This window comes from Python bivittatus, unplaced genomic scaffold (genome assembly GCF_059951505.1).
Source record: "Python bivittatus isolate LINGU-HERP-01145 unplaced genomic scaffold, Pbiv_v1 ctg000350_np1212, whole genome shotgun sequence".
Lineage (NCBI taxonomy): Eukaryota > Metazoa > Chordata > Lepidosauria > Squamata > Pythonidae > Python > Python bivittatus.
In genome coordinates this window covers 33884340-33902878 of record NW_028277074.1, presented here as the reverse complement: position 1 = coordinate 33902878, position 18539 = coordinate 33884340, and the positions used below count along the sequence as shown (strand labels likewise).

Here is an 18539-nt window from a genome sequence, read left to right as displayed (position 1 = left end):
GACTATGAAATAATTGGAAAAATGTGATACTGTATGAACTTCAAAGATTAAATTGAAATAATTACATTTATTGTATATTTCTGACAGTTTGCTGGTCTAGGAAGAGAATCTAAAAACTATACTTCTCTGTCACTGCTAAACTTGATACTCAGTACTGATCATTCGTTACTCTGGATGTTTTGTGTTGTTTTCTGAACTAATGGTTGCTGTAGCAACTTCTTATCTTGGTTCAGGCAAATAACAACTCACTTATGACATCACACTCTGGCACAAGAGTGTGCACAAACTGATTTAGCACAAACTGATTTAACCAATTCTTAAGGTTTCCTCTTTAAAGCGATTGCATCATTTTACTGTAGGAAGCAAATGGAAGAATATGCATTCAGGCTATATTACATTGCAGCCATGTGAATCCACCTAAGATTTATTTCAAGACAAACAGTAATTGCTTGCTGAAAATTCTGTGTTCTATTTTTCAAAAAATATTTTTCAGAAGTATTATAAAAAAAACTTAGGAGTTTCTAGGTATCTGAAAAAATTGCTGATGGTCACCTAAAAAGTGACCATTAAAATAATGTATGATTCGATATTAACCAAAATAAAGAACTAGTTGAAGAAATAAATAGAAATATCCCCAAAAAATCTTCTTGGACAAAGAACTACATTCAGGCTTACTTATATTTACAGTAACTCAATAGAAACCATAGGATTTAAATTAGCATCAAGTAAATTAATCCTATAGATTTGAGCATGTCTACTCCTCTGTTCTTTGTATGAGTTAATCTGTATTTAATACAGATAGTTAAATAATATAGTTGAGGGGGAACAGGCAGTACAAAACAAGAATTTCATTGCTAGGATAAATTATCCATCACATAAATGAAAAAATAAGTTGATGGTCATGTTCAAGATTTCAGCAGGCATCTTCTGCCTCAAGCATCCTTTAATTCCAGCTTGATCTGACTGATCCAAAAAACATTTTGCAGGTAATTTCATGGAAAACAATTCAGGTATGATTGTTTATCTAAAGACAGATACCTCAAACAAAGAACAAGAATCTCCAGTTCCTGTGCATCTTCAGTTGCCCAAGTTCTCAATTCCATGAAAGTTCCACCCCAGCACAAAAAGCAAGAGGTATAATGGGCCCACGTGGCTGGGGTGAACAGACTATGGTTCAGTGGTTTAGCATGTGCTGACAAGTGGAAGATCAATAGAGGTGAATATGTATAGCTCAGGGTTGAACTGTGGAGTCCTTGGGGTTCTCTGAGCTTGGTTTTTTTCTTGCAAACATTTCATTACCCGGCTAGGTAACATCTTCAGTGCTAAAGTGGGATGAGGTTTGCTCTCTATTTATCTGCTGTGGCCTGCTTTGCCAGTGCTGGTCTTTTGTCTCGTTTGAATAGTGTGTAGATGCTGTTTATGTGTCTGTTAATTGCTGCCTTGTCTGAATACCAAGCTTCCAAGAATTCTCATACCATTCAAAAGAGACAAAAGACCAGAAGATTGCCTCACCAGCAATCATCACCCAGATCAGCAAAAGTTACCACCAGGCACACAATCAAGCAGCAAACACATGCCAATCAAAGAACTACCAGAAGAGCAAAACAAAACCCCCACCCCACCAGCACTGGCAAGGCAGGCCACAGCACATAAATAGCGAGCAAACCCCATCCCATTCCAGAACTGAAGATGTTACCTAGCCAGGTAATGAAACATTTGCAAGCAAAGAACCAAGCTCAGAGAACCCAAAGTGGAAGATCCCACATTCAATCCCTGAATACATTAGGTAATAGGAAAAAAAATTGCCTGAAACCCTGAAGAGATGTCAGCAATCAGAAGAAATGAAACCAGTAGATGGGGATCGGATTACAGCTAGTTGTAAAGCTTGGGCACATAGGCCTAATTTAGATGTGTCAACAGCAATTACATGTGATAAAACCCAATTCCTAAACCACTGAGCTTTTATTGAGTGTAAATGTGTGTGTGTATGTATGTGTACACGTATGCATGTGAGAGTGTGTGACTGAGAGAGTGAGATTGAGAGTTAAAGGTATAGATGCACAGATAAAGACAAGAGAATCCTGCAAATGGAAAACTCTGTCCTTCCATCTAGGCTGTATTAGACTAAAGAAATGAATAATTTGCCATAGGTGGCATTTTATTTTATTTTATTTTATTTTATTTTATTTTATTTTATTTTATTTTATTTTATTTTATTTTAGGAAAATGCTTGGTCTTTTCTAAATTAATCTGGAATGTCCATATAAACACTAACATAGGTTATTTTGGTTCGGTGAGAGTTCATGAGGAGTTTGGCTAGCTGCTTCTCTTTCATCATCTTCAATCTACCCACTGACATCTCTCAAACATAGATCTGAGATTCATTACAAAACAAGTTATAGTAAATCCTGAGATGTGCAGATACAGATATGCTGCTGCTGTAGATAGTCTTTTTCATTTTTATGGATATAAAAGCTTCTTGTTTTCATCTGGTGGTAGATCATCCAGTTGCTAAATTATTCTTGCCTCTGTTTCTTTTTCCCATTTTCTAAACCAATGTGAAGAAGAAACAGAGCCAAGAATAATGTTAGTCCTGAAAAAGAAGAGCCATGAACTGATCTAAAGCAAAGATCTAGCTAAGGGTCAACAAGTTCAGTCTCTGGATGGTTGAAGAGAAAGAGATCTCTAATTTTTGGTTGCTGCTTTCCAGAGCATTGGCATCTTATTTTTTAAATTAATCTTAAAGAACCGCATAAACAGATGTCTGCGTACAGATCTCATAACTTTCAGTTTGTACCCACGTTCCTCCAAACTTCAAATGACAAGATTACTCTTACTCAGATGTTGCTATAAATGTGTATAAATAAAAGCCATTGTAATAATTTCTGTGTTTTCATAGGAAAAAAATATTTTTGTTCTCATACAGTCATGTTCTCTTCTTACCTTAGTGATGGGACAGAAGGGCATTCTCTTTCTAACAACAAGAGCCTCCTTATAAATAATTTTAATTAAAGTTATTGCTCACTGTATACTTTTTAAAAATAGCTTTATCTGAGTTGCTGCATGTTTTTCTTTACTAACATTCTGGATTAATGAAAATGAGCAAAATAAAATCACAGATAAGCCTTTCACGTGCTATTGGTTCCAACAGGATGGATTAATTTTCTACTGACATTCATTTTAAGAATATTGGATTTTCTTATCAAAGAATGGCCATGTAGAACAAACATAAATGAATCTGTGGTTTGACAATGACCAAGATGTGCTCAACACAAACTTGTTCCAACATCACAGATTCATTTTGACTTAAATTAGCTACCTTGAATTCCACAGTAATGCATTTTTTATATAGTGCATGCCACATTTCATTATGAAAAACTATTTGCCTAATGAACTGAGTTGACAACACCAGGTGTTTATAATCACAGACCCTGAAAATTACATTTTGAGGCACTATATATCATTGATTAACAACTGTGAACATGATAGCCATACAGTGTTTTATCAATTTGTGAAGAAAGAGAATAGATTCCAACCTCAAGCAATGAAAGTAGTTATCATAACCATTAGATACATGAATCTACCAAAAATATGACAGTAGCATTAAGAGCAAAATAGAGAAGCAGGCTTCTTTCTTTCTCTTTGGTCTCCAAACATCAACTGGCAGTTCTAAATTAATTTTGAACACAAAAAATGACTTTTCAAAATTCTTTACCAAATTTGTGGGCAGAGAACTAGGATAGCCAAACCCCCCTTTAGCAGTGACTGTAATATTGACATTAAAAAATGGAATGGAATTTAATTTAAGTGTGGAAGACCAGGGAACTGCAGATTGCTGGAGAACATTCATACCCAACTTCTAGCTATGTTATAAAAACATAAGTGCACTTCATCCATGAAAATTTACCTGGAACTCTCTGTAAGTATTTCCTAAAGCTAATGCTCCTTCATCAACTTGAATTGATTAAACATAAATATATAAATACTGGAGAATTTTGTTGCAAAGAGCAAATTGCTTCATTTGCCACCAACAGCTTACGTTTTTCACAAAATTCCTCAGTGAAGTTTTGATTAACTGGTGTCATAATTGGGACCAATTCCCTAGGGAACTTCTCCTTTACTTAAGTCATTAGCAAAATTAAGTACTTCTAAATAATTGAGGAAACAACAGTTACAATGCAGTATATGGTACTGTAACTCAAACATGAAAGGAAACTGGGTGAGAAACAGAAAAGTGTTAGCTGGCATACCTGGGGATTAAATGCAGATGCAAAATTAAACATACATACAATAAATATGCACATTTAGCAAAATGTAATATCAGCTGCAGAACTCAAAGAGCAAGAATAGAGTAGAAACATTTTTTTCTCTTGTCAGGAAATGCTAAACTGCTGTATGCAGATGGAAGGAAAGTTCCACTGACAAGAGCAGAAGCTTTCCTTCCAAAGCAAATAGTTATGGCAAAGGAAAGGAGTAACTCTCCCTCCTCATTCTTGCAGCTCAGGAGTTTCCTGCAGTTTTTAATTTACTTTTCGAAAAATATGTGTATTAATTACTTTTAGAGATACTATCATCATCTCTAGTTTGACTTCTGCAGAGTTTCCATGGGGAGATTTAGTACTTTTCTAAATGAATGGCCACCATTCATGTCCAACAGACAAGATACTACAATCCAGCGTTGATTCAGAGCCATGGGAGAGGAAACCAGCACAAGATGCAATGCTGTTTTAACAAGGAACCACCTTCTTCCTGCAAAAATAGTACTCATCCCCCCCGCCAAAAAAACACTACTCAACATGAATCTGTCCTAGTAAAAATCCTCCTTTCTGGTCAGTAACAGGACTGTTTCTCTTGTCTTTAGGTATAAAGCTATAGTGAGACCAATGGACATCCAAGCTTCACATGCCCTGCTGAAGATTTGTTTGAAAGCTGCCACGATCTGGATTTTCTCCATGCTGCTTGCCATTCCAGAGGCTGTGTTTTCAGACTTGCGTCCTTTCTATGACAGGGGCACTAATAAAACGTTTATTAGTTGCACGCCTTACCCGCTTACCAATGAACTTCATCCAAAAATTCAGTCCATGGCTTCCTTTCTCATCTTTTACATAATCCCCCTATCTGTTATTTCAGTATACTATTATTTCATCGCAAAAAATCTGATTCGGAGTGCTTACAATCTACCAGTGGAAGGAACTATTCAGGTTAGAAAGCAGGTATGTCCTATTTGATTTACAAGGACACATGGTATACACACAATCAAAACTACCCAACTCCAAACTGAGAATGGCATAATATGAAAACTGTGTGCTGCATCCAGAAACTCAGCATAGTTTATTCATCTCCACTGGGGTTCTGAACTGTCTTCCTAATGTGGACTATTCCAGCCAGCATAGGTAACCACCCAACACACTGGGAGGCACCATTTTGGGGAAGACAGTGTCCTATTTTCAGGGCACAAGCCTTCAATAAAGAACAAGGTCACTTCCAAATGGATATAGAGTTTTACCACAATATGCTTCCTATGCTTGATTCTTAACCTATTTGGATTGCTCTAAGCTAGGTATAGTTTACCTATCTAGTGGATATATACATTTCTCATAGTATTATCCTTGGTTTCATTCCCCCCAGAGGATTTTAATATGGAAAATGGATGAAAATGTGGGTACAGTCCAATGATTAATCATTGATCCTCTTCCTTCCCACCACTTCATCTAATTCTCCCTCCATTTTTTAAAACAGTTCTGCATTTGTCATTTGCACTTAGCCATGCATCCTTCAAAACTGTGACTCACATTGCTGTCAATAATAATAATAACAACAACAACATATTACATTTATATGCTGCCTACTCCCAGAGACTCTAGGTAGTTTGTGATGTTTCTAGCAGTTTTCCAAAACGCTTTGAGCCATTTGGAGAGACAGATGAGAAGCAGAAGAAGCATGCTCATATTTTCCTTGTGTGGTTGAACAGTCATGCAACAATCAAGATAGAATGGTTCTGGAGACCAGCAAGCCATTCATTCAGTGAGAATGGGGATGGGCACTGTCTTCTTTGTTCTATGGTTCTGGTACTTCTACCAGGTTTTCATTATGGATGCATGGGATGATGAGATGTGGAAGAAGAACTTTAGAATGACAAGGAAAATACTGTTTGATATTGCTGATTTTGTCTGTCCAACATTCCAGTGGCAATTTATAGTGATGTAACGGCCAATATCCAATATCCTTGAGTGATTATTGGAAAATGGGTTACCACTATTTCCAGGCGGACAATCATGAGTTGTCCAGTGTTGGGGGAAACTAGAATGAACAATACTATCTTGGCAGCTTCCCAGCATTTTTCTGTCTGAGGGTGATGAGTCTGTAAGCTATCATCACAGCCCTTTCTTCTGTTCTCATCTCTACTAATGGTGGAGTTGCAAGGCATAAATTCTTGCAACCCTCCAGGCATAAATCCTGAAGTTACCACCAAGAACTATACTTGCAATTGCAGAAAAATCACATTTGCATTCCTTGCTAAATTCTCTTCCTTCCTCCCTCCCTCCCTCCCTTTTACATTGCTTTTTTACTTTACATTTCATTGATGACTGTAAACGAATTAGTTTTCCACTTGCATTGGACTGATTGCCATGTATCATTTATATGGAAGAGTTAAGTGTGCATTAATTAGAAAGATTTTTCTAATTTTTCCTCTAAACAAAAGGCTGTGGGTCATTCCAGTCACTTCGCAAATACTGGAGTGGGAAACACCACAATGCTTTCATCTTCAATATGTCCTTCCATATGAACTAATGAATTTCAGTGCTTCTGTGTCTATAAATATGGCCATCACATTTAGTAGCATGCACATATTCCCCCATCATATTGTCCGGTATTATTTAAACAATATATGTTTGGCTTATGAAGCCCTTTGATAGCTATATGGATAATACGGAATTAGATCATCTATCACCCTGTTTTTAACTGCTATAAATATGTGGTGGAACATGCATTTGGAAGACTAAAAGTCTGTGACAATGTTTGACAGCATGGTGGCCAATTGCAGAGAAAGATATAGCTGTAGTAAAAAGCTAATGTGCCATTCTATACAATGTATATGAGACTAGGGAGCATGTTTTGAGCTGTGAACTTCCCACACATAACAACCTTATTATTCCATAACTTCATGTAGGTGTTAATTAAAAAAAAAATTACAAAAAGTTGGATACTGTAGGCTGCTACAGATTTTCTACATTGTTATTTCTACCAATGATGGCTAATCCCTAGCATGTTTTCTTTTCTTACTTACATATTTTTGGCCTGCTTAAAACAATTTAAAAATTGTTTCTTTCTATACCTATTTGTTTAACCAGCTGGTTCCAGGTATTGTTCTTAGTTAAGGGGGAGAGTGCACATAGGTTAAGAGAGTCAACTTACCATTCAGAAATGCTTTCAATGGAAGGTGTGGGGTTTTTTGCCCATTTTACTGAAGAATCTTTATTTCTTTACAGCTACATAAGTCTACTGCTGATCATGCTGTAAAGGCACCAAATTCACAAATATTCATTTCTGTTAATACTTCACGCATGAAGAGAAGAGGCCAGTTTGATGATGGTGGGACGAGAAAGAGCGAGGTCTCTCTTGTGCAATGATGAAATTGTCATCCTGTAACATATCCAGGGATATTTACATAATTGTATATAGTACTTCCCTCTCACATGAGACCATTTTCAGAAATAGTTATATTTCGATGGCTAGCAGAAGAGGATATAATATCTCAGATCAGTACCACTTGAAATTTAAAAGGAAAAGGGAGATTTTTGCAGCCCTGAAATTTATGACGATAGAGATCTTTTCATGTAGCACTCATCCTTTGAAGTGACTCTGAATTGCTGAAAGGGAGCCTCTTTAGTATTCAGTGCTGACCCCATCCCCAATAGCATTCTTTTGTTCAAGACCACAAAGTACTGTCCAGGGCAGTGCAGTATACAATGACGAGTAGGAAATGCAACCTTGAACAAAAGAAAGCTGTTAGGCCTTTAATAGCAGATTAAAACAAGAGGGAGATGAAGATCAAAATTACCATGATTGCATCGTATGTACTTGAGTGGATACAGGGCAAAGGTAGAACCATTTATGGCAGTAATTGCTCATGGTGCCTATAAATACCATAAAAGCCATATGTAAAAATAGTTTTGAGTGCTTGACTTCAAGAAATAGCTAGCATACTGTATGTTGGGAAATGGCTAGCAAAGACTTGTAAGTGACCAGGGTGGCTTTTTCACAGTTTCTTCATTATGAAAACATGATTGGGAGCACACTGGCTGGGTAAGCTGCCACCACACAGGACACTCTAAGCGTAGGTGGAAAAGATACTAAATCATATTATGGTTTGATATAACGGTCTAGTTTGTGTCAGGTTGACAAAGGTTGCCATCACTAAACATGCTGATCTACACTTATCCTGCCCCTTGCAGAATAGCTTAGCATACTGTATAATAAAAGCCAATAAGGGACTGACATGAGGGTTAGAATTTGGTCTTGTAGCATAAAATGAGATTTAATGCAGAAAACATGGCTGCTTCTCATGCCTAACTAGCAAACTTAAAAATGGAGCCTTAATTTCAAAAGGTAGCATGGGTCAGATGATGGCCTCTGCCTACATAATTACACTACAGAGTGGTCCTACAAAAAAGACAGAGGTGATAAAAGCCACATTCCTATACAACATGAATACTTGGATGGGACTTCAGACGGCTGTGATCAGTGAAGCAGCACATGAGCAATCATTTGGAGAGATACTAGCATTAGAATGCAGTGAGTGGGCAGGGTTCACACTTGCTCCCACATGAGAGTTCTGTGAAATTACCTATGGATTCAGTAGCTCACAGTACTTCAACTATGACTGGCACTTAATGCTATGCTCTAGTAGCCCTGGGTGAAGATGATGTTTCTGTAGTTCCACTGCAGCTTGTTTTGGGTTCTTCCTTGTAGTGATCACCCAGGATTGTCGTGGCAAGGAGTGATGTAGCCTCCACTGCAGGGCCTTTATTGTGTCACTTCAGGTAAACTAGTTCAGAGCCAGAAGAAAATTGACTCAGTGCCCAAACACAGACAATATCATGGGAACAGCTGGATCCAGAGCTAATCCCAAAGTAGCACAAGACATCATGGTGGAAGTACTCTAGTCCTAGTGATTGCTTTCTGCTACCAAAAGATCTGTTTTAAATAGCCCAATGAGCAGACAAGGGGAAAAGATGGGTATGTAGCCGTCCTTCTTTCCCTAAGAGCTCTACAAAAAAGGCTGTGCTGAGATAATACTTTTAAGTAGTGGTGAATGGGGCTGGAGGCAAAAGTGGCTGTGGCATTCATTAACACACCAAAGTGATATTTGTACACATCTAGCTAAGAACTAGAACTAACTAAGAGTAGTAGATATATAAAAAAAATTCTTTAAACCCCCTTTCCTAGGATTCCCTTTCCCTGCTCATCTGACTGAGAAGCAAGGAGGAGACATCTCTGTAGAGCAGCCTCAGGCATTCTGCTTTTGCTTCCCCAATCAAACCTGCAGAACTTCCCTTCTAGTTTTTCAGCTCCTCCTATTTTCTGATGTGGCTGGACCACATAGTAGCACAGGACTTGAGCTGAAGTATGAACCAGGCAGCTGTGGTTGGACAGCCTGGAGTGGCCATGCAAATGCATGCAATCCAGGAACCCAACATTGGTCTCAAGTTGAGGGCAATTGGTAGCAGCTGCATGCAGTGGGGAAAGGAGAAGAAAAAAATGAGTATTGTGGGTAGGCAAGCACAAATATTAGACTAACAAAGCTTGCTTAGAACTAATATCATGGGGCAAAATATTTATTTGCTCTTGTTACAGAAGATCAAATGTTTGTGGAGTCTCTTATATGTGAACCATGAATACAGCCAATCCTCGCTTAGGGACTACCTCAGTTAGCGACCATTCACAAATATGACAATAATAAATGGTAGTAAAAAAATCATTTCCCAACCAATGTGTACACTTACGACCAAATTTCTGCGCCTAACAACAACATACACGGGAGTGAGAGTAACTCTGGGGTTGCTGCATGAGAGAACTTTATCTAAATGAGATGACAGCAACCATCTTTGCAGCATCTCTTTCTCTCTTTATCTCTCTGTCACATGGTTCACTTAGCGACCATTTCACTGGAATCAATTGCGGTCACTAAATGAGGACAGACTGTGCATATTCAGCCAAGATTTATTCTTTCATTGGATTTTATCTTTGTGATAGGATAGCAACAAAGAATTTCACAAACTGCATCATTAAATGGGATGATCTGAAGGACCATAACGCTGCTGTTCTATGCATCCCATCCAATTCATGGTCTTATCATTAAATTGAAATAGGATTAGTTTGCAAATATATTTAGAATGATCAGTTTCAAAAGAAAAGAAGCTATTCTTTAAGAAAATAAATGAATGAATCAGGAGTACTTTTCCATGAAGTGGAAGCCAATGTGAACATTCATGTATTGTTGTCTAGATAACTAAAACTAAACATAGGGTCCCATCTTATCTTCGGTGTTGTTGACCTAACATCTCCTTTTCTCTTTTCAGATGGAATCTCGGAAACGCCTCGCCAAGACAGTGCTAGTTTTTGTTTGTATCTTTGCTTTCTGTTGGCTCCCTAACCATATCATCTACTTATATCGGTCATACCATTATTCAGAGGTGGATACATCTGTCCTGCACTTTATCACTTCTCTTTGTGCTCGAATCCTGGCATTTATTAACTCTTGCATAAACCCTTTTGCCTTGTACTTGCTCAGCAAAAGTTTTCGGAAACAGTTTAACCACCAGCTGTCCTGTTACAAAGCCCGTCTTCTAATTCGATCCCAGAGTACAGGCAGAAGTACCACACCGATGACATCTTTCAAGAGCACCAACCATCAGTCCATGATCACCTTCAGTTTTATCAATGGCAACCACAACTGCCATGAAGAAAATGTACAGTATGCACTAAATTAACACTCACTGCAAGAGCTCTCTAGCCACCGCTGCCTATTCGTATGTCCTAGTCAGCAAGAAATGTACATATGTACACAGAGAAATGGGTTAGTGACCAGACAATGAACTTGGCAGCATGTAAAAAAAGTTTAATGCAGAGTTGCAGGGCTGGTCATACTTGACCTTTGTTTTTATGGCTTTGCATTATAACATGCTGATCCATTTTTATTCACATTGTGTAGATCACTGTTTCCAGCCTGGTATCTTCCAGATGTGTAGGGGTCACAACATCCAGCATTTCCACAAAGCCAAGAATGCTGGGAGTTGGAATCAAACACATCTGAAGGGCACCAGTTAGAGATGGTGGAAGGGAAATCATTTTAGACAAGCTATTTTTGATATATGGAGCTTTGGACTTTTATTTATTGCTGGAATGAGCCTGTCCCTCACTGTGTTCTCTGTGATATACAGAAAACAAGCACAGGGTCCAGTGCAAAGCCAGCTTTTTGCTCCCTTCTCTTCCTTGTCTTCTGAACCTTTCGTCTTAGGTTCCCCACTTCTAGTGCAGCACTGGTATTTAAGTTCCCTTTCTGAAGTAAAAGGTCATTGGGGAGCCTCGGGACAAATTGAAGAACTCAAAAGGCCAAGGCAGAACAATGCCATACACCTGCATTCAGGTAACAGGTAAGCGTATACAGTGAGAGATAATTCTTCTCCCTTGGACTGAGATCCTAAACATTTACAGTCTTTCAGCTTCTATTGGTAAAATAATAGAATCTCCATTTGTCCATACACAAGCTTAAGAAAACACATTCATTATTCTTTGCTTTCTGTATTAAAGAAAGTAAGCAGCATTCACTTCAAAAAGCTAATTCTAATGAAACATGTTTAGAATCATGTAATTAAGTGGAAGAGTATTATTATTATTATTATTATTATTATTATTATCAAAATCAAAGTGGGTGTCTCAATCTGTGTAGGCAGATGATGACTACCATTGGCTCTTACATATTTTCAGGCAGTATTAATTCATGGTGTTTTTAAAAAAGATGTAAAGGGAATTGAGTTCACTACCTGTCCCCCGTCTGAATGCAGAAGTATATTGTATATAATTCAAATGTGAAAGGTGGTACCATTTCAATAAATGTAAGCTTAATTATGTTTACCTGGTGTATGTATTTTACCATATTTGGAGTGGAGGGTGGTGAGAGTAAAGCACTGAATTTTCCAAATGTCATTAAATATTCATATCTGTGTCTTTAGCTCATGCATTAATGAATGTCAAGATAAGTCATATTGTGCTCGACGTATGTTTAACTATGGTGCACAAATGTAAAAGGAATTACCACCTCTTCTTTGCATCTTCAAACATGGGCTGTAGTAATGATGTAAGGTGATCGCTGCTAAGCCCTCAACTTTTTTTTTCCTTCCGCAGCACAATACTTCTAGATGATGTCACAAACACAGCTGCAATGTTCTGATATTAATGGATTCAAAAGAAATAGAAATTCCAGATTTTCCAACGGACAAAACATTTTCAACATCTGGCATGTGTTCCAATCAAAAAGGGTGAAACACGATGGACAACAGCTAGCTCAGAGCTTGTCTTGTTCTCAGTTTGATTCCCCAGAGCCACATTAGCCATGGGAAAAGCACTGACAAGACTTCCAAAAATAGTTACCATGTTATAATTTTGGAACAAGAAAATTCAGAAATACGGGATGGAAGAACAATCATATCAACTAAATATAATTTTAAATTAATTTAAATGTAAATAAAATAAAATTTAGCTTTTGTCCTAGCCTCACCCCTACTTTTTGGAATGCTCTCTCTCTCTATATTCTGGTTTCTAGTTAGGTGGATTACTAGAAACATTAAGACAAGTAAATATTTGGCCATTATAACAAAGCAATACCTAAATGCTAAAGATTTTTTTCAAATCAAATTACAAGCACACTGCATAGGCAAACAGTGGTCCTCCAGGTGTTATGCAACCATAGCTTCCAGCATACTTCACAATAAACCACGCTTCCTAAGAGTGCTGGGAATTGTAGTTCAGCAATATCAGGAACCCCCCAGATTGTCTACCCCTATGGAAGAGAGCAGGGCAAACTTTTTTCTGTAATATATGGACCATGAAGACATCAAGATTGAGCTTGACTTTTATCAATATTCAAAATATCAATATTTTATCAATAATTTACATTAACTCCCTACTTAGATCTCATGTTATTTATTAAGGCAAGAAATAACAGAGGTAGGTGCTATAGAGCAAACCGATCCTATGGCTGAAGCCTACGTAAGATATAGTTGCTGCAGGTAATTATTCTAGCTTAAATTTAAGCAAATTAAAGGAGAAGAGAATGGGAAAAAATCATAGTTACCAAGATTGAGGCTTTAATGGCCAATCTTTTTTTTTTTAAAGAAACACTTCCTTTACTACAGCACGTTAGGATAAAGTGAGCCAAACTGAAACATAAACACATCTAGTTAAATCATCAAATATTGTAATATCTGGAATGATCTTTCATTACAGCTTTGCAGAGTCTTATCAGAAAGTAGCTTTCTTCCCAAACCTCTCACTCATAAAACAAACGCAGCGATAAACAACCAACATGAGTGGGCATTTCAAAAGGTCAGGAACAGATAAAAACAAGTTTAGGACTATAGAAAGGAAGTGCACTCCATATAATCTTAAGAGACCTAGGCAAGCATAAATGTGTAAACTACCAAGACAGGAGGTTACCATCATGTGTAAACTGTTCTATATGCACTGTTCTGAGTTCTTCTGAAGGAAGAAGTGAAAGAAGCACACAAATCCCTCCTTTTTAGAAAATGGTCTTTTATTCAAAGCCAGAGAAGTTCTGGTGATCCAATGTCCATGTTGACAGAGTGACCACACTTAGTCTCTTCTAATGCCATATCTGGTTACGTACACTCTGCTTCCAAGTAGCAAGCTTCCCTCAGGATTGCGGTTTCCTTGAAACAGTGCTTCCAAAACTTCCCTACTCCCAGGCTGATTTCATCTGAGTCTTTTACATGGCCGTTTGTAAAATGTAACACATTGCTTGGAAGATAAAAGAAAAAGCATCTCTTTAGCTATTTATTGGTCAGTGGCATCACTCAGCTATCCTTGGCTGTTCTCAGAAAAGCTAAGCAGAATTGGACCTGGTTAATTCTTAGATGGAAGATGATCAAGAAATCCCAAGGTTGTAGACCAGGCTGGGATATAGAAAAACATCCTGGAAGAAAGCAACGGCAAATTATTTCCATATTATTGTCAAGAAAACTATAGCAACATGCCCTTATAGGCGTCAGGAGTTAAGCTCAATGTGAGAAGATCTTTCCCTTTCTAAAGAGATATTAATTTAACACATGGGGGATTTATCTGATTAAAACTGTTGATCCATTGTTGGCTTCCCATTACTTTTAATTCATTCACAATTGGAGTCACATAGCTATAAGATAAGAGTGACCAACCTGTAATCCATGGGCCATCACCAGGTGTCCCTGCATGTTTTTTTGTACAACTCTACTCCCTCTTCTGTTACTGCTAACTTTTGATTGTACAACTCTACTACATCCTTGTAACTGCTAACTTTTGGTAGATTGCAATTAATATAGCCAATTAGAGACTGGGTATGATAGGAAAACATGGATGATTGGCAATACAATTATAAAAGTAGAAAAAAATGGCATGGCCACTTTCTGCTTTGACTATATCCCCTTTGGACTGCCAATATGGATCTCCCCTCTCCCTTCCAGAAGACTCACATGCTGCCCTTAATTCCCCAAAGGTTGTACAGTACTTCCATTTGTCAGCACATAAGAGTTCCAATATAACATCAAATTAACAATAAAACAATGAAAACATACTCCCAGGACCAAGCTATAAAAGGCATGCTAAAAGGAAAGCTGTGAGAGAATAGCAATAAAACAATCAACCATTTCAGACTTAGTAAAGTAAAACAGATTTAACTTGAAGCCTAAAAGATGGAAGCATCAAGCAGATGTTCCTAGAGAAACCATGATCAAATTCTAAGTTATAGTCATCCAGACTGACCCTTTGCAATGGAATTACATTAGAATTGCAGTAGTAGCTAGCTAAATAAAAGAAATATGACATGAATCTTGAGTACTGCTGAATGAGAAAGAATAAGAAAGTTTCCCTGAAGATGAACAAGAAATTGTATTGCTTTCCTAGTTTTCCCTTCCCAGATTCTGTCTATTGAGAAGTTTTTTTCCCACATTTGTTTCTGAAATGAACCAAGGGACAGAAGATCAGGTTCTTTCTGGATCATGTCCAATACAGTAGTGTCAGGGAAAAAAAGATCAGTTTGATTCAGGATTGTACAAAATGAGATGCTGGAGATCTATGAACAAGTCTTTTTAGCATCTTTCATTACATATGTTTGTATCTGTCTATTGGTTTTATGCATATACATACTATAAGATCTTTCTCACCTGTATCTAACTGCAACACAAACATGCCCTAATATCATCTTCATGCCACAGCACCAGGTCATTGCCTATCCGATGACTACAACAGGCTTCAGTCACCCTTAGCAGAACCAGTGCTAAAGTAAAGGGGTGAGGGTGCCTTCAAGTCAGTCTTGACTCCTGGTGACTGCCTGGATGCCTTCTTCTTAGGGCTGAGAGAGAGTGACTGGTCCAAAGGCTTCCAACTGGCTTCATGCCTAAGGTGGAGCTAGAAGTCTCGGTCTCCTGGTTTCTAACGTAGTCCCTTAACTACTACACCGCCGTTTTCTGCCAGTTCAAGGATGTGTGGATGGTATTTCAAATTTAGCAGTGGAGAAAAGCCCATACATAGGACTAATCAGAGCTAGACTGCAAAATCTGGATGACTACCAGATAGCATCAAAGTATTAGAATTTTCTATATCTCTTTGTTCTTATATAACGGTTGCCCATAATTTGCAGCGCAGATCTAGTAGCCCTACCCATACACATAAAGGAGAACAACGCTTTATCTGCTGGAAGGTTTACCAATCAACAGTCTTAAATCCTTTCTTACCTAAGATGAAAGATACAAGAACTTCTGAAATCAGTATTGGGAAAAGGGAGATGGCTGGAAATACAGGCCAGAAAGCAGTGCTTAAGCACCTCCTGAATCCTGGCAGTGTTCAAATTCTGAGGCTGCATCTCATGTAACAAAAAACAGCCTGGAGATAGTTTATGCTTTTCCCAACCTTGTTTCCTTTGGTGAAGAGACCAAGGCTGAGAAGTTCATCTTACTATTCAAAGCTAGAACATGCATTCATCTAGAGTCAGAATGGAGCCAATTTTGAACCCTTCAAAGTGTTCTTCCAGGTCATCCTTCCATAGCTACGTTTTTGACTATTGGTTTGGGGGGGGGGAGAGGGATGGAGGGACGGAGGATGGGAGGAGGAAAACTAATTTCTGAGTAGGATATGAATATTCTGAATCTGAACTTATTCCCCAAATAATATTTGAAAGAGATTGGACCTTCGTCCAGTTAATATTTCACAATCGTTGGTATGTAAGTTTGTTTAGTTATACCAGCAAGTCTGATCTTGCCACAAAAACAGTTTATATGACATAAACAATCTATTCAGCCTGGCTTTCTAGAAAACGTTCTCTCAATATAATAAGAGTGCTTGCTCACAGGAAAGGAAACATCATATCCAGTATCCTGAAATGAAATCAATTAAGGGTTGGAAATCTGATGATAGTTGTCTGTCTTCCCTACCCCTGGCATCAGCAGATAATAAGCCCAGACCATCTGTCTGGCTGGAGAGTTTGAGGGGGGGGGGGGATGAAAATAGCAGCATGTAACAACTTACTGCTGACATACAATGATCTCTGATTTGGAATACAATATTTACTCCCAAGCTTTTTATGGATACATGTTTTGTTTCAGGAAAAGAAAAAAAAAAGCAGACTTGAACAGGATCTACTGAGAAATACTTTTGGGAAATAAAGCTCTACAGTTGTGGTATTTCTACAGAACACAAGTATTACTGAGCAATATACTCTCCTGGACAATCATCTTAGGGTCTTCAGTCTTAGAAATAAACAACTTCCTCTATCAACTTAGGCAATTTTCTTCTACAAGGAGAGGAAAATAGAATTGTCTTTTCCTTCCCAGTCCCTCAGTCTCTCCTGATGCTAAACTAAATACAGGCCCACTCAGCTATTTTTCAGTGATGCACAGTCTTGGATCTATACTGGCAAAATCAATCTAATCTGATGTCAGGCAGAGAAAATCTATTTTTTTTCAACCAGTTCAACCAATTTAATCACAGATTTGCTTTAACAGTTCTTTCAAAGGAGAAAAGAATTTGGGTGACATTCTTTGGGGCACTATGTGGTGTTGCCCTTAATTACAAGGTGGCCAACAGTGGGTTTGATTGTGTGTGCGTGTATGTATGTGTGAAGGTCAGATCTTTCACTTAGCACCCTCTTTCCAGCAGTCTGTAGCCTCCATGGCTTCCAAGGCTACATATAAATGCCAAGAGGCAAAACACTTCCCACAGAGCTTTTTCAGTAACAGCGAAGGATCTGCCCTTGATAAATTGTTTGAGAATTTCTCCTTCCTTTGAAGAAATAATTTACTCAATTTTTGCTCTGCCCACAACTTGGAGAATTTCAAAAAGCAATTCTGAATAAAACTGTACTGTCTTTACTTGGTGCTGGGAATGATATTATTCTGAAGTGGACCATTCTAAGTCATAGCATTATTGCTTCTGGATAACACCTCACCCTTCTGCTTTCTGTTGACACAGCTAAGTAGAGCTCCTGTTGCTTAATCCTGGGATGGTGAAAAATATGTACTTATAGAACCCTAAGCTGGATAAAATTTAAGATTTGGCAAGAAGAATTTCTGTTGCACAATGAGACATTTCCTGTCTTTCTTCCTCCAATCCCTCTCCTATCCAATCTGCTATAAATATCATGCAGTGGACTCTTGGAATACAAGGAACTGGAGAGGGAGAAATAATGCTGTGAGCCTCCCAGAGTTGAGGTGGTAGTGCCTTAATCTAATTAATTAATTGATTCCCCTTTATTAAAGTGAGGGAAACCATTCTGCTTATAGGATGGGTTTCATTGAGTACGACCCAAACATTTTAAAATTCTCCTGATTTTAATAACATTAAGCAGGTACATTGCTCTTTCCCAACAATATCCACAGGTTATGGCTACACCACCTGTAAGACAACTACAGATAATTGGCATTTTATAACTATGTATTTTACTATTGGTATTTTATGCTATGGTAGAATTTCTTGCATTTTCTTATTTTGCAGAAGACAAAAAAAATCCTCTCTATTAAATTTACATATCACAAAGTACTGTCCTTTTGGAACTTGAAACATTTAGTTGACCAAGTGACTATACATTTCATAATGCAGTTTACAACTAACAATATCATTTGATCATATTGATTGATTATAGTACCATTTTATGTAACAACAATAAAAAGAGATTATCTCATTTTTCATTTTTGATTTGGCAATGCAAGCCTATTTATTTCCTCTGGCCAGTCAAAAAAAGTCATACTCCATTATCCTGCTTTATCTATTGG

General features: G+C 37.7%; 1 protein-coding gene across 2 annotated transcripts in view; it reads left to right on the top strand.

Moving 5' to 3' along the window:
• GRPR (gastrin releasing peptide receptor) overlaps nt 1-12699 on the top strand; it is a 40345-nt gene extending 27646 nt beyond the window's left edge. Inside the window, exons 2-4 of one of the 2 annotated variants that reach the window (XR_015796828.1) lie at nt 4862-5213; nt 10584-11657; nt 12409-12699. Coding sequence is in view for 1 of the 2 variants with exons in the window: in XM_088144907.1 (XP_088001033.1) it covers nt 4862-5213; nt 10584-10994 (763 nt within the window). In the remaining variant the exon portion in view is untranslated. The other variant, XM_088144907.1, reaches the window with a different exon arrangement.
• The last annotated feature ends 5840 nt before the right edge of the window (nt 12700-18539 follow it).